The sequence below is a fragment of the Miniopterus natalensis genome, chromosome 1 (assembly GCF_054644295.1).
Source record: "Miniopterus natalensis isolate mMinNat1 chromosome 1, mMinNat1.hap1, whole genome shotgun sequence".
NCBI lineage: Eukaryota > Metazoa > Chordata > Mammalia > Chiroptera > Miniopteridae > Miniopterus > Miniopterus natalensis.
Window position 1 is genome coordinate 123,908,058 of NC_142081.1, and position 17,377 is coordinate 123,925,434.

Genomic DNA, 17,377 nt, shown 5'->3' on the forward strand with positions numbered 1-17,377 from the left:
ACGGTATACTGTCAATCTTGATATATTCTACTGGATTGTCACAATTCTTTATTACATAGGAGGATTGTCATTTGCTTTTCAACCTTCCAGTATATTCTTGAGGAAGAGGGGTGCCTACATTTATTCATATATTGACACAATTAGATTCTAATTCTTAAGATGAACAAGAAATTTCTGATTATTTTTCAACAAAGCAATAGACCTTACTCATAGAAGGTGGAGTCAGCTAATTAGATAAGGCATGAAACAGCGAGTCTTATTAACTCACTATATGGATTTCTTCTGTTCTACAAAGTTACATTTTTTGGCCGATCAAAAGCATTAATATTAAGAAATATATGCTCATTTCTTGGTTAGGTAAAAACACATAAATTTATTATTTAAACACACATTTAGAACACAGCTATTGGTTTTTAAACGTTTTTAAAGAATAACAATACTATTCTAGAATGTAATACTTCTGATAAAATTAAGCACCAAAATTAAGTGTAATGTTCAAAGACTTAAATATCTATCACCCAAAGTTGATACTCAAACTCAAGTATGTACATAGTCTTTAAATGAGCAAAATACAGACAATACAGTGCTTTCTTGGTTCCCAGACTAGAAATAATATGGTCATGCCAGCAGTAAGGGCCAAGTGAAAACAAATTTCACAGCCCTTAAAAAAATACATAACTGTCATTGTTAATAAAAGCCAACTTTGCAACTGGAAACACTGCCTTGTAAGCCAAGGACAAGATGTGTCTATTATAAATTCTTGGTTTCAGGAAATCCTTTAAATGAAGGGGGAAAAAAATTTCAAATAACTTTAGTTCTGGCACATAATGCAAATGAATGCTAATTAAAGTATTCATGAGACAATGACAAATAAGGCTCTGGGACCACAGTACATATTATTATGTAACTACAATACACATTAAGCAATCACCAGTTGTAGGCAGACCTTCCAAAAGGAGTGATTATGGTTTACCATGATCAGAGGATTGTGGTGTTCTACTTAATCATGTTTTTTTACCTGCAAGCAGGTGTTTACAGGTGTCAAAGAGTAAAACACTGATTCTAACTGTAAACTTATAGTCCTGTCCCTATTTTCTGCTTATACTTTCTAATCCAATATGAAGTAAGCTGCATGATGTAATCTTCTCTGCATGCTTCACAAACAAAAATTTAACTTCTGATTCATTTTTATTAAAATTCCAAAACTCACACACTTAGAACCAGACCTTGTTTCGATGACCACGAAGTTAAAATTTAACACTTACATAAGTACAAAATGAATGTTCCTGAAGGCTCATTTGGGAATGTTATTGCTATCTAAAGTAACTTTCAATCTTTCAATAAAAATATAGGCAGTTCAAAAGTAAAGTTTGTAAGAATAACACTACTCAGTACATTTAGCAAGCAAATTACAGAAACTATCAAGAGCAAACTAAACACAATATAGTCACTATAGAAGTAAACTCCAAATAGGATGTAAAAACGATATGAGGGGAAACAGGGCATATGGGCGTCATAAATCAATGGATTTTCTATGATTTCTGTCCTGCCTGCTCAAAAAATTTCAAGAAGCCTGGCAAAAAAATGTATCTTCTGTGCCCTTCCAAAGATGCTGGTGTGCAGGCAATGCAAGCCACCTGACACCCCAGAGCAGCTCACAGGTCTTGAGCAGTAAAAGGAAGGGCCTAAATAAAGAACAGTCAAGGCAGGAGATTTTTCAGGGAGGTGGAATTACAACTCTGTAAAGTAGTTTTCCAAGGCTGTGCCTTAACTGGCCATTAGAAAAGATTTGTTTTTCCACCCCAAACAGAGATCCACACCAACAGCAGCCAGGACACGCACTGGTATGAGAGGGGAGGCTTCAGGCGCAACAAGCACACCAGGGGCCACCACCTCAGAGAACCAACCTTGGATATGCACAAACAAAATTCTCAAAGCCCTCCCCTAACCAGCCCAACTCCAAAAGCACCGGAGGATAGGAGCTGAAGGAAAACGGAGAGTTTTGGTATTCCCAGACAACCGAAATGGGAGAATTCCCCGCTCAGAGGTGACTAAGATGGTGACATTTCAAAGGGAGGAAAACGTTCTTGCAAAGGAATCATTGGCAAATGAAATGGGTGAGGCTTCACCTTGCTAGTGGTCAGGCAGGGGTGCTCCCACCAACCAGCTCAAAGCCCCCCAGAGCCTCTCCTTAGGCCCAGAGGCAAGCACACACCCCTCCTAGGAGAGGACACCCCCACAAACACAGGGAACGGTGGGTCCGGGATGCCACCTGGGCACTTACCTCGCAGGCGGGGGACCCCTGGGCCTTCAGCGTGTCACCATCTCCCTCCGGCAGACCAGTCCGACGTGTGGCCATCATTTCATTTCAAATCACAAAGAAGGGACCACCCCTTTGGAGTACACATCGGGGGAGGGAAACGCCGCCACACAGCAAAAAAAAAAAAAAAAAGGGAATAATTCCACAGCAGACTCCGAGGAGGGGCAGGGCCGGTGAAACAAATACCGTGCCGGGGAAGGAATGTTTTTTCGAAGCCCCCGCAGGATGCCCCGATGATTTCTTCCGACTTCAGCTGACTGCACCGTCTCCGTCCATTTCTCGAGACTTCAAAAAAAAAACAACACAAAAGACAGGCTTCTCGGCAGCTAGCGAGGCCAGCGACAGAAAGCGGTCCCCTTCCTGCCGAGTGCAAGTGGGATCTGCGCGGGTGGCGCAGGCTCGGCCGTCAGCTCCCGACGAGCGCGCTCCTGGAACAGGAAAAAGTTAAAGGGCGTGAACTTTCTCCAGGCGCTGACCTTAGCCTTGCCCGCGGGTCTACCCCAAGTGCGCCTTCCCAGCACCTGGAAAGAGCGTCCGATCCGTGCAGACGAACCACACAAATGAAAGTTGAAATAAGCCTCCCGTTCCAGAGAGAGAGAGAGAGAAAGAGGGAAATTACAAATCAGGAGAAAGACGAAACATCAGAACGGCATGGTGGTTGCCACAAAGACGCCTGGCCGCGGTGCAGCCTTCAGGGAAAACCATTCCCTTTCCAAGTGCGTTTAATTCATGTGTTTTCGGTGCAGAAGAGAAGGAGTGTGTATGTCCTTCCGCATCGCCCAGAAAGGTGCACTTAAGGGAAGTTTTCTTTCCGCGAGACTAAAATGGGATAATACCTTCCGAAAACCCTCCTCGACCCCCTCCCACCCACCCCAAAATAAAAAAAAAAACAAAACCAAAAAGCCAGCCTGGGACGCGGCCAGCGCCGGCTGGGTGACCCGCGGCGGCCGCGGCTGCCCCTGCGCCCCGGCCAGTGTCCCCGAGGAGGCGGCTGTTTTCCTTGGCCCGCGGCGAGGCTGGGTGGGGACGGCGCGGGGCCGGGCGGGACTCGGGCGCAGCTCCCTCTCCGGGCCATGATTCCGGAGCTGCCTAGACGAAGCAGCCACCCAAGCAACTTCTAGGGAGTTGCGGCTCCCCAAACTACCCCTCGACATTATCTCTTCCTTTCCCCGCGGCCACCTAGGGGGGAAAAAAAAATAGGAAAACGAAAACCACCACCCACCTACCACGATTTCCTCCGCCCCTTCCAGAGGCGGGTCGGTGATCTCGATCTCCGGGGAAGGGCGGCCCAAATATGTACTTTGACAAAGGTGTGGGGAACCCGGGGGTAGGGGGGAGACAAAAAGCGAGGGGCTCACCCTTCCCGCCCGCTGGGCGCGGCGGCGAGCTGGAGCGCGGACGCGGGCCGGGCGCCGGGCCCGGCCGGGACGCGCTAGGCCGCAGGCTCGGTTAATATTCATGAGCGGCGGGGAGGCGCCCCTCCTCCACGGCCGCCGGCCGGACCCCAGCGCCCGCCGCCGGCCTTTGTGCCCTTCCCTCCTCCCGCCGGCTCGCCCTCGCCCCGCACACGCGGGCGCGGCCCCTCCGCCCCCGCCGGGCGCCCGCAGGCCGGGCGGGGTGGTCCGCGGTGGCGGGAAGGGAAGGAGCCCACGGCGAGCCGGGCTCTACACCCGCCCGCGGGCGCTGCTCCCTCTCGGCGAAGGCGGAAAACCAAACAGGGACGCACCGGAGGAAGCGGGCGAGTGGATCCGCACGGGGCTGCCCGGCCCCAGGAGAGCGCGCCTCGCCGGCCCAGCGCGAGCTGGTCCGAGCCGGACGACGATCCGGCGCTGCCCGCCGCGCGCTCCGAGGCCGCCGCCCCCGGCCGGCCGCTCCCAGGCACCGCCGCGACCTGTCCCGGCCGGCCCCGGGCTCTCGGCCGCCGCGGGAGGGCGTGGGGCGGGGCGGCGGCCGCCGGACTCTCCCCTCGCCTCGCCGGGCCGGGCCGGGGCCGCGCTGGAGCGCCGGCGATCGCCCAGTGACAGAAGTGCCTCGCGCCGCCGCCGCGCCGAGCTGCTTCCCGGGGGCGGATTTCTCGCTTCTTCCTCCCTGGATCCACCTCCTCCCACTCCACCTCCTTCCCCTCCCCTCCCCAGGGGAGGCTCTGGGGCTGAATATTTTCTGTCTTGAATAATACGGTCCCGGGAACCGACCCTGGGGAAGGGAGATTAGCCTGCGGTGGGGGTGGGGGTTGCTCGCCACCTCACGCCCAGTGTCTCGGGACCTACGAGCCCTCAGGCCCCCAACCCTTAACACCCCAAGTCCTGGCACCCACAAACCCTTCCCCGCCTTCTCGGATCTCCCGAAGGCTGCGCGGGAGCGGCCAGGAGCCGGGCTTTATACTAGCAGGAGACTCGGAGATCCGCGTCAGAGCCGGACGGGGGGACAGCGGTGAAGCCAGACGTGCACAACTGAGGAGTCGCAGGTCCCAGCCTGACGGGGACAAGTCTTGGTAAATTTTTTACCCCCTTTTTTTTTTTGCAGCGGGAGGGGAAAGAGGCAGCGAGGCGATGTGGGACTTTAAGATAAGGCAGTGTCTTTTCATGCCCAACGGCAAAATAGCTACTGGTAACGGGGGAAGAGGGTAGCAGCGGAGCGTTATTCATTCAGTTTTTCCCCCCCCTTTTAAAACCTTCAGAGCAACGGAACGAATTTGGCGCTGCAGGCGGAACGGAGGAAAGGCGGCCGCGCCGCTCCCACCACAGACCCGGGCGTCTGAGCGCCGCCGCCCTCGGCACCCAATTCCGGGGACTGGCCACGGACCCCTGACGGCTCAGCCCGCCCCGCCGGGCCTCAGAACATCTCCCGCTGCAAATGGGCCAATCGGGAGGCGCGTCGGGACGACACGAGCCAATCCGGAGCTGCTGACTCAGGCTTCCCTCCACCCTTCGTCCCGCCCCCACAGTAAACGCCACCGCCCCTCGGTGTCCCCTTCCCACCCCACCCCCCTCTCTGGGGAGGCGGCTCACCAGCTCCTGCCCTCACCGGGTGCAGGCGGAGTAGCCGGCGCGGCGGCCGCGTTGGTCACCTTGTTACCCTCATCGTCGCCCCCTTCCCTGCACACCCCTCCTCCCCTTGCCAGCCCCCCGGCTGGTGCTGTGGAGGGTCCTTTTGATCCTCACTCAGGCGGGGGGGCGGGGGGGGGACTGCCAGCTATTGTGTCTGATCCGCTGCCACCAATATCCTGAGGGGAAAAGGGGGGGACAAAACCAAGAAGCTATGGAGGCTGCCTACCCTTTCCTTCTCTCTTACCACACTCTCCCGGGAGATTATGGAGACACCTCCCCACCGCACCCCTCCCCTTCGCACCCCTCTCTGTGCCAGCCGCCTCAGGTCCTGTTTCTTGATGAGAAAAAACACTCACCTAAAAAACACTCCCTGGAGCCTGAATACCTGTGCCTTAGTTTTTGGTTCTTCCTAAGAGTGGAAGCTGCCAAACATTTAGAATGTGCAACTAAATTCTCAGCCTCAACTAGTGGAAATACTTTGACTAGGTCATTTTTATTTAAAAAATATATATATATTTTTTAAATGAACTAGTGGAAAGCCTGCCAGTCAGTTGGTAAATTGCTGAACAGCCCATTGGGCTATAGCAGTATCCAGTGCTAGATACTGTTGAGTAAATTAACAAGAAAAGAATAAAATGCAGGGTTCAAGCAGCGAACCTTTGGTGGGCTTATAGAATATCTCTGGACTTACAGTGTATGTCTAGAAAGGAAAAGCAATTTTAAGCACAAAACAGCACTTTACAAATGCCAGTGCACGTGGGTGGCATAAACTGAGTACCTAGCAACTGAGGACATCTAGGGTTAAGGTTTTTATAAGGGAAATTTTTATAAATGTTGATTTTAAAAAGGGTTTTCAGTTTGGTAAAAGAATAAATATAAATTTCATGACATGAAAATGAGGTAAAACACAGTTTAGGAATTGAGAAAAATTAACATAACCTAGAAAGACGTTTCTATAAGAGGTACATGGATCTAGACTGCAGTCGAGATAGGTTATTTAACATGTGACTTAGGGCAAATTATCACTTATATGTATATATACCAGAACTACGAAATAGTAGTGACTACTATCTATATAGTACTGCCTTTGTGCTACATATCCTTCAAAAAAGCTCATACACAACTTAGATTGGTGTGCAGAGCCAGGATTCAAGCCCAGGGGTTCAGCTGCAGTGTCCATGCTTTTCTTCACAACGCTATATTACCTCTAACATGGTTTTTAATGACAAAAACAGCTAATATTTACTTAGCATACTATGTACTAATTATTAGTACATAGTTTTGTGGGTACTAATTTTATCCTATCCCTGGGGTCAGTATGAATACGATGTTGCAGTTTTGGGGAATGTTTTTAAGAACCTTTATGATAAGTTATTAACGGAGGTATCTTGTGTGAATTAGGATAGGTATTGCTAGGTCAAGGGTCTCAAGGTCTGGATGGTTCTTACTAAATGCTATTCTTGCTAAATGTTAAAATGTAGCACAATATTTTGCAGAGGCAGCTGTAACCAAATGAGCTTGACTTGAACCCAACAGGGTAAGTTTTGCCAACTACAAAGAAGAAATCAACAGGTAATTAACCAAATAGTGTATATAAGCAATGACTAATCCTCCCTTTGGGGAGACACAACTTTGGATGTGAATCCCTTGGCTCCTTCATTTGCTGCAAGTAAAACTACCTGGCGACAGCCACATCTTGTTCTTGAATAGAACTCCCCAAGCGGGGAACCCTTTGAGTTCAGTAACAATATAGTTATTATGTTCCAAAATTTGGGAATGTTTTTAAAAACCTTTATGATAAGTTGCTATCCTATGTACCTTATGTATATTAAGCTATCTGAATAGAGAAAGACAAAAGCGCAGTATTAAGAGTTGGGAAACCTGGATCTTAGTTCTCTACTAGGACCTCAAAGTTTGACTATCTTGTTGGGCCTCTGAGAGCATCAAATGAGATAAAAGATGTAAAGGAGCTTTTAAAAAGGTAAAAACATTATTCTGGTGAAAATATTATTATGAAGCAGGAATTTGTCTTGTTTTCCCAATAGGATCCCTACTCTTTATAACATCTCTTTGATATTTATTAGGAACATATTAACCTAGTTGAAAATTAGGTCCATTCCTTTCTGAAGGCACAAGTAATAATAATGTTTTTATTATTATTATTAGTGATTTTAAAGAAAGAGGAAGGGGGAGAGAGAGAAACATTCATGTGATAGAAATATCGATCAGTTGCCTTATTTCTTGGACCAGGACAGAACCCACAACCTATGTATGTGACCAGGAATCAAACCAGCAACTTCCTGTGCACAGAATGACGCTCCAACAAATTGAATCACACTGATCAGGGCAATAGTAATGTTTCAATAACTGTGTGAGTTCTCATTTAGATGAATTCTGAGTTGATTCAAGTGGTTACCTTCTAGGCATCTGGAAAGGGGCAGCCCCCAGCCAGTCATTCTCCAGTCCAAAGGCTAATGGTGTTCTTGGTGAGGAACACTAATTCTTAGAGTTGTCTTCAGCTGCCCATCCTGGGCATTTCACTCATTAACACCTCCACCAGAGGGAGGGCAAGAGAAAGGAAAAAGGGCCAAACTTACATCGTGAGGCTGCTTGTTAACTGCTCCAACAAGAAACCTGGTGAAGCAACAGGTTTGGAGATCATTACAACTGAAAGAAGATTTGAAATTAATCATGGGTTTCACAGTTAATATCTTGATAGCTTTCTTTATCCCAAGTATCATAAGCAAGAGCTAACAATAATTCTAGCTTTGTTTACTTTGAAAGTGCTATTTTCCTCTTTTGAGCATAGTTAATATATGTGTAGATTTCCTATTATCTAACACTTAGAGTTTCCCTTGAAAGAGCCTCAAACATTACTACAGCTATATTAATAACAACTATAAGAAAACCTTGTACGCTATAATTCTCCCAATATAGGCAAGGCGTTTTTAAAGTTGGGAACTACATCCTCAAAATGTTATCGACTCGATAATATTGTTCTGGTGAACCATTATCAAGGAAAAATGTCAAAGCCAGAAATAGAACCAAAGTCTAATGTCATTGGTCTAATGTCATTCTGTGATAATCTATGGATGATTTCTACACCGAATATAGAAGCTGGCAATTCTAAGAGGCACAAGTGTTTGCCAGTGAATTCTACAAATGAAATGTGTGACTTGGGATGAAGCATTTGCAAAACTGTGTCTGAGGCAGTTAGAACAATGACTCTCAGAGGAGTAAGCATTTTTTGGTTTTAGGAACATACTGTAGGCTTTACTTCTTATTCACACAATACCAAAAAACACATTATCTACTAATACTTCTTTGAAAAAGGCTTGCATGTTGAATTGAATAGCTACAGAAAACCCACTTCTTGGTAAGGCGTTTAACTACTGTAATAAAGAGATGGGATTGATTTTCTTTCTTTTTTTCTTTTTTTAATTGTTGACACTACTACAGATGTCCCCATCCCCACCCCTTTGCCCACCTCCACCCAGCCCCCAGCCCCCCTTTCCTCTGGCCACCAGAGAAGGGATTGATTTTCCACAATAGACAATTTCTAAGATTCTTCTTCCTTCATCACCTTGTAAATTAATAATGTAAATGATTTACTAATTTAATGCTCTGCCTTTGCTAGATTTACATCTTATTATTTCTGTCCACATAATTACTATCTATCTTCAATTATTAATTTCTAATCTAGATGATAGTGACACTATTTAATTCAATGTAGACAGTCTCCAGCAAAGTGCCACACACAGTAGATACTCTTGAATAATTTCTCTGCTCTCTGCTCATTGTGGTTTTTTCCTCCACCGGACTAGTACTCTGCCTTAGTGCTTCTTTTTGTTTTGTTTGTTTGTTGCTACTAATTAGTTATTTGATCATAAAAAATATTAGTATTATTATTATTTTCATCCTCACCCAAGGATATTTTTTTCGTTGCTTTTCAGAGAGAGTGGAAGGGAAAGAGAGAGAGAGAGAAACATCGATGTGAGAGGGACACATAGATCAGTCGCCTCCCACACACAGCCCAGGGATCGAGCCTGCAACCCAGGTACGTGCCCTTGGCTGAAATCAAACCCAGGACCCTTCAGTCTGCGGACGTACACTCTAACCACTGAGCCAAACTGGCTAGGGCTATTTTTTAATTGAACACTATCTCCTTTTCTATCTAGAATGTAAATTTCTCTAGGACAAATTCTTAAGGCCTTACTTCTTTTCAAGCCCTGTAATACCTACCACAGCTTTAAACATAGAAATAACTATAAAATTACACAAGAAATGAATGATGTATGTGTCACTATGATTGGTAAATATTTATACCTCAAGAAATTCCTGGCTGACCAACAACTCTCCAGGTTGCAACAAGATATGCATACATGTCTGTGTGCACATGCCCAAAATGGATAGTATCAATTATAAGAGGTGTCCACAAAAAGAACACTTGGTGTGGTGTCAACTTCCAGAAATGCCACATTTTATCTCTTTACCTAACTTCACCTCTGATCTCCGAGGTGTTTTGTGGCCACAGCACCATGCCAAAAATTAATATCACTTGCATTTGGGCAGTAATTATAAAATTTCAGCCTACAGTTAATCCATAGTTATGTATCAAACATTTTCTTCTGGATTTAAATTATTTTTTTAGCACCAACATCTACATAATTAAAATTAAGTGGTATGGTAGTCATAGTCATCTACATTATTAAGAGTTTATTTCTACATTTTAAGAAAAATAAGAATAAAAATATTTTAAAATTGTTATCCTAAGAATTGTGACTTTCATTTATAAGCATTCCATTTTTTCTTAAAAACATGAAACCAGTTTTTTAAATGTTTCCACCCACCCGAATACATATAAATCAGAACATCTTGTGAAATTACTGTGCAATCTGGATAGAAACCCATATTACAACTGGAGAGCTGAAATATGTTTTTATCATCTTGGAATAGAATGCTAAATTCCAATCATTCTAACTAGGAACAGTGCTAGCAATTGATTTTTGATATTATAGGCTTAATCCAGAGCAACCAAATATTTTTCCTCATAATGAAAAAAATATACTAACTTTCCCTTTCATCTTCATGGGGGCAGAAGTGGAAGGGACATCTAATGACCTCTCAGTTCTCTGAGTCAGGGAAACTCTGGGAATCTTTAAATACTCTCTAGCTTGTAGATTCCATTCTTTCCTATAATTGCTTGCATTCTCTACTAATCCAAAGTCAACTAACCAAGGATTCTTCCTTCAGATAGGAAAGCACTGCAGAATAATATGTGGCAATTCACATATGGGCTTAAGTAGAATAGCTGCAGGCTCGCATAACTTTTTTCCTCAAATATATCTTTTCGATTAAATTTTAATATTTAAAAACTGCAACATAAAAAAAAAGACATTGAAAAAATGAAAGGGCCCAATTTCATTCCACAATTTATGAACCCATTCTCTTGCCCTCTTCCAGCCTCTTGTTTGTGGCTCCTCATTAGCTGGCTTCACATGAAGCCCAGGGCACTCAAAGATAATTTATCCACTCTGCTTTTCTATAAATAGGAAATCCAGATAATAAATCCAAATCAAGGACAAATAGGAAGAAAACTTTAAAAACTGATGTAAATATTTTAAATTGGGGGGGGGGGAGAAGAAGATGAAGCAAGGGAGCATATTCTAAAGAGAAGGAAGAATGTATTATAGAAGACAACTAACCCCAAAAAACAGACAAATAGAGACAAAAGTGAAATAACGAGAGAATGAATGAGGTATAAAATAAGTTGGAAAGGTTAAGGAAAGATATTGAGAAGAGAAAAAACCTCAAACCACTGCAGAAGTAATAAATGAATTAGAAATAAGCAAGAATAAGAAGAAATATCTGGCAGAAAGTAGAAAATATCTAGCAGGATGTATGACAGGCTTTTTAAAAGCACATCAAATACAAATGGAAAGGACAAAGAGATTAAAGTGATTAGACAGGAGATGAAAAATAGGGAAGACAAACAGAAATCAAATTTAGAGAAATTGATGTTTCTAACAAAGAGTTTAGAACTAATGAAACTAAAAATAATATTCAAAGATATAATGTTACTGACTACTAAATATCCGCCTACATCTGTTCTTTCCTCTTCCATAAGAATAGCATTTTAGCTGGACACATGGTCAACAGTCTAGACTTTATTTCCCAGTCCTCCTTCTAACTAGGTGTAGCCATATGACTAAATTCTAGGCAATAAAATGTGGGCAGAAATGTTTCTGCCACTCTGGAGGGTTTCCCTTAAAAGGATTCCACTTGTGCCTTCCATGACATGCCTTCTAGTCTCTTTCCTTCCCAGTGGTTGGACATAAGGATTGCTAGATTTAACAAATAAAAATATAGAATGCCCAGTTCAATTTGGATTTCAAATAAACAAATTTTTAGTACATTTCAATTACTGCGTGAGACACACTTTCTAAAAAAGTATCCATTGTTTATCTGAAACTTCAATTGAACTGGATGGCCTATATTTTGTCTGGGAATCCTCCTGGAGATAGCAAGGCGTGGAGCCTCCACCTTTGACTCAGAGATGGAAGGCGCCTGTGCAAGACGTCAGACACATTGCAGCAGGCCTGAATTGCCTACTTCTGGCTTGTTGCCTGAAAAAAACATAACTTTCTAAGTTTCCACTTCTATATATATAAGGACCATGATATTTTAAAGATCTTTTTATACAGGAGCTCAGCCTTTGTCCTAACTGATATGTGTAAATATTTTGCAATTCCAAAGATTAAAAGGACTTACCATGTTTCAGGAAGTTATTAAAAGAGAATAATTACTTAGGGGAAGTTATAAAACTTTGGGTATAAAGAATGGAATCCTACAAGCGAATCAAAGTGAACCACCTAAAGCGGAGGTTGGCAAACTATGGTGCACAGACTGAATCCAGTCTGCTGCCTGTTTTTATAAACAAAGTTTTATGGGAATACAGTCACCCTCATTTGTTTACATGTCTATGGCTGCTTTAGCACTGTAATAGCAGAGATAAGTAATTGCAAAAGAGACTGTGTAGCCTGCAAAGCCAAAAATATTTTCTATCTGGCCCTTTGCAGAAAAAGATTGCTGACTTCTGACCCACAGGAAAAATATTACAGGCCTCAGAACTCTTCTCAGCATTAATGGATGTGAGAAGAAATTTGAAAAAAAAAAAAAAGAATATGACTTAAAGATCATATACAGTCACGTAGTGATCCACATTTAGAAGCAGCAGAGAGACACTCTTAAATATGTAAAGATTCAAGAAATATATCTCCTTTCCCCACAATAATTACATGTGACAGTGTAACTGACTAAATGATGATTCAGGATAAGTATAAAAGAACTGAGAGTGAAACTGAAACAGCCACAATTATTATGATAATACAAAATGTGCGTGTTATAAATCTTGAAAGAAAAGTACTACGATGAAAAGTAATAAAACTATAATATACTACAACAAAAACAAGAATACACAAAAAATTAAGAGGTGGAAGGGGAAAGAGAGATGGAAAAAGTAATTGTTATAACTTCCTCATTGGTTATAGGGAGTTGTGAAAATTAACATTATGTTATTATTTAAGACATAATGGTTGAGTGAGTAATCAGTAATAAAGTAAAAAAAAAAGCCACAGACTGGCAGACATATGCCACTGATATAGCCCACCAAAGAGTTATACTGAGAGTTTATAAAAATCCCTTATAAACAAATAAATAAAATAGAAAAGATAAATAGACATTTCACAAAAGAGGACACACATGTGGTCACAAACCATAATAAAAAATGCTCAATATCACTGGAATCAGGATAATGCCAATTAAAATGATAATGAGACCATTTCAAACCCATCAGACCGGCAAAAATGAGTCTGAAAACATCAAGTGTTGAAGTGGTGGTGAAAACAGAAGCTCTCACACACTGCAGGTGGGAAATATAAATTCGTAAAACCAGTGAGTGGCAACTCTAGCTGAGCAGGCCCCAAACCAGGGATTGTCTTCAAAATCTGAAATGGCTATCTCCACCTCCATACCCAATAAAGGTCTCAAATTTAAGATGCCCTAATCTACTTTTCCCACATTAAGTGGCAATTCTGTTCATCCTGCAGCTTGACACCAAATCTTCAAGGGAGACTTGACTCTTCACTCTCTCTCCTACCCCACATGCAATTCATCAGAAAACCCTGTCAGCTCCCACATCAAGTTACAACCTCAAGAAAACTGGGCAAAAAAATTATATCTGGAATCTGTTCACCTCCACAACTGTCACTCAAAGCTAGGCCAAGTCATCTGTCACCTGGATTATGTCAACAGTCTAATCACTTTCCTAGCTTCTGCCCTTGCCTTCAGTAGTGTCTACACTCAACACTGGGGCCAGGATCACTGTTTTAGCACTTAAGTCAGATCATGTCACTTCATTGCTTAAAACCTTCTACTGGCTTCCCAGATACAGACAAAAAGAGGTCCCACCCCATTTAAAGCCTGTTCTCTCTAACCAAAGAACCAGAAAAGGGGCAGCATAGTAAAAAATAAAGCTTTTAAACAATAAACACTCCAGTAAAACACCTCAGAAAACATATATCATGCAAACATTAATAAAAAGAAAGCAAGAGTTTCTATATTAACATCAGATAAAGTAGTCTTCAGAGCAAAAAAATTAAGCAGAGACAGAGAAAGACATTAAATAATGACAAAAAGGTTGGTCCCCCAAAGAAGACCTAGCAATCCTAAATACATATGCACCAAACAACAGCGCTGCAAAATACGTGAAGCAAAATGAATAGAAATGAAAGAGAAATAGATAAATACACAACTTTTGTTGGAGACATCAATACACTTTCTCTCAACAACGGCTAAAACAACTATACATATAATAAAATAAAATAATAAAATAAAATAAAATATTGTTGATCCATACACTGCAATAATGCAGTGCAGCGGCTTAAAAACATATAGTCACATGTGTTTATATATTTATATGTGTAAATATATATCAGTCAAGATAGGGAAGGTTAATGCTGTGATAACAGAAGCTTCTCAAACCTCAAAGGCTTCTTTCTTGCTCACTTCACAAACCCATCATGAATCAACTCCACATCATTTTCTCTGCATCATCTTAACTCTAAAACTCAGATGGAATAGCTTCTTTCTAAATATTTTGGTCTCATGCAAGAGGAAGAAGAAAAGCATGACAAAGGTTTAAGCTGGCTTTCAAAGCTTTTGCCTCGAAATGATACGTATTTCTGTTCACACCTTAGAAAGGAGCACCAAATACAGATGAACCTAATATCTATCATAGTATTCATAATATATTATCAAGTAAAAATGAGCAAAACAGGTCATGGTGTTGGGAAGGATATTCACTATGAATATCTTTTTAAAATGAAATGAGTAGGATCAAAATACAACACGGCTACTATTTTGTGCTTTTTATGCTTTTGTAATGTTCCTGGGTTTTGCAAAAAATATGTATTAATTTTAGGTTAAAATAATATTTGATTAAATATTAAAAAATGAAAAAGGAGGAAATCTGATCTTAATCTCTTCTGCTCTCGTGGAAATACATGCATCTTCCCTCTGTCGTTAGTAGACTAGGAAAACGTGTGATCATTCACAGAACAATGCTTGAGACATTTACTAAATAAATCAGTAGTTTTTAAAAACAAATCTTGCTGGAAACACACACACAACTGGTTAAGTGAGAGGTTCTTCTATACACTGCATCAAACTCTAACAAAATTTAAATCTAGTCATAAAAGAAAACACCCACACATTGAACAACTTCAGAGCATGACCATATATGCAATACATTGCAGAATTTATTTACCCACCCTGAAAACAAAAAAAGAATAATGGTATTTCCTAGGAGATTTTGTTTTTGGACTTTCCTTCGTGTGGAGAAAGAGAAGATAAGGGTGGTGGTGGGCACGTCGCTGCCAGGCCTTCTACCCATTATAGATTGTCTTGGTTCTGTCATCAGGCAAGAGTGGCAGTCCCAGTGACCATTTTTAGGTGGGAGGCTGTGTGAGATGGGGGATGGGGTGAGGAGAGAGAAATCAGTAGGAAAGACAGAATGGCGATGAGGAAGAGACATTTTTTAGCATATTTCCATCAAAGTGAAACATTGGGGGTGAAGGAGGAACTGTCTAAACAGGATAAGAGTGTTCTCCTGTGTGGCATGCTATGCAAGACCTCAGGCTGGCCCCAGGAAGAAAGCCTTTTGTGAAGAGCTTAGCCATTTGTCTCAGAGTTAAGTATCCTCCTTATGTTCCTATAATATCAATATAGCAAGCCCTTGACATTCCCAAGAGATATCTACTAAGAGCTTAACCAATGCCCCGTCTCAGGTGTTACTGGAGAAACATGCTGCTATAGCCTCTAGGGGCTCACCATGGGTGGAGATGACGGTAGGAGAATACATGTCCTACAGTTCCTCTTCTCCAGAGACAAAGAGAGGGGGCACAGCCTTGTATGCAGTAAAATAAACCATAGTTTCAAAACCCAGGCAGCTGTCCTTTTAGCCAAGAGGTTGAGGGACCTCATTTCCTGTAGGCAGGTAGGCCCCTCGGCAGGGCCCAGAGGAAGAGAGTGAGGAAGGAAGTTTGGAGATGGCTCTGCGGTGCAATGCAGAATGTGCTCTCTGCTGTGAGCAGGATGCAATGCAGAATGTGCTCTCTGCTGTGAGCAGGATGCAATGCAGAATGTGCTCTCTGCTGTGAGCAGGGGCAGTGGTGCCAATTTGTCTCTTAGAAGAAATGGTCTCTTTCCCCTAATGTGGGTGTAGACTATTGTCTGTCTCTGAGGATTGTTCGTCCTTGGGAGAAGAGTATGTGAATGTGTGTGAGGGGACATAAGTGGGTGTATTTCTTAGGAGTGTGTTTGAGCCGTTTCTACAGAGTTACTCACAAGGAGGGCTAGCCTCAGGGGGAATGAGGACTTCCACGTCACTTTCGTACAAAGATCTCAAAGACTAGGCTCCTTGAAGTGCCAGACCAACCCTGGACAGTTCTGCCTGGCAGAGCTCACCTGGATAATTCTGTGGGGGCCTCTAACTTGCCTCTTACTGTGACATATTAGCTAAAGCAGGAGTTGGAAAGCTGGCCCACTGCCTGCTTTTGTAAATAAAATTTTATTGGAACAAACACAGCCATTGCCGTTTACTTACATATTGCCTATGGCTGCTTTCACGGTGGCAGACTTGAATAATTGTGACAGAGATCATGTAGCCCTCAAAGCCTGAAATATTTGCTATCTGGCCTTCTGCATGAAACATTTGTTGACCCCTGGTTTAAAGTCAGCACTTGCAAAGAGAAAATTGCTTATAAATGACATTACCCTTGAAAGTCCTTTAGGGAGTGAAGATGGAGATGTTGTCATCCAGTGTTTCCTCCAGCGATAGAGGACATTATTGTTTCTTCGACTGAAGGCGTAATGAAATTGTTGGCATATGTGTAGAGACTGTATTGTATGAAAAATGCAGATATCTAATAGCAGAATTACCCTTAGCCAAGGAAATGAGAAGCTTGGGGATATGCAGTCTCATGTTCCTCATCTCATTTTCACTTTCTGTCCAGAGCTTTTTAAAAAGAAGATAGGCGCATCACGTGCACTGTCACATGGTCATTGCTCACTGCTTTTTAAGGAGAAGTATATAGCTGAACTTGTGTAAGTTAAGTGGATGCATGCTGCCACTTCATTTTGGGAAATGTACTGTGAAAATCTGGGGTGCTATGGATTGCCCCTGTTGGAGGAGGGGGAGTGATTTCAAAGGGAGGGAAAGATTTTCCCAGCACTCTAAAGAATTGGAGAAAGGCCTTTCTGCAGAGAGAGGTAGGAAGGTAGATGTTGAACAGGGAAGACAGACTAGGAGCTGGCATGTGCCAGAAGGACCCTGTGAGAAGTACTTAATTTCTTTTCCTTTTGCCTTAGACTGAAAACAGCCATGTTTTGGGTCCTCTTTAAAGTTCCTTTGTCTGCATTGTAATTCTGTCCATTTAGTTGCAAATCTTCA

The 17,377-nt window shown here is 42.9% G+C and overlaps 2 protein-coding genes across 7 annotated transcripts in view; one reads left to right on the top strand and one right to left on the bottom strand.

The window, feature by feature from the left end:
• Positions 1 to 4,149, bottom strand: part of ARHGAP21 (Rho GTPase activating protein 21) — a 122,362-nt gene extending 118,213 nt beyond the window's left edge. For 3 of the 6 annotated variants that reach the window (XM_087825547.1, XM_016224715.2, XM_016224714.2), the window contains exon 1: positions 2,285 to 3,171. In XM_087825547.1, coding sequence (XP_087681673.1) covers positions 2,285 to 2,362 — 78 coding nt within the window. In that variant the 5' untranslated portion in view covers positions 2,363 to 3,171. Of the gene's footprint in view, positions 1 to 2,284; positions 3,172 to 3,542; positions 3,659 to 4,046 lie in introns of those variants that run through there. The other 3 variants (XM_087825525.1, XM_016224713.2, XM_016224712.2) reach the window with 3 other exon arrangements.
• Positions 3,779 to 5,408, top strand: LOC148094380 (uncharacterized). Its single transcript, XM_087825554.1, is given in 5 exon segments — positions 3,779 to 3,985; positions 3,987 to 4,034; positions 4,036 to 4,156; positions 4,159 to 4,811; positions 4,998 to 5,408. Coding segments are annotated over 4 exon segments (711 nt in total). The 3' UTR covers positions 4,494 to 4,811; positions 4,998 to 5,408.
• The last annotated feature ends 11,969 nt before the right edge of the window (positions 5,409 to 17,377 follow it).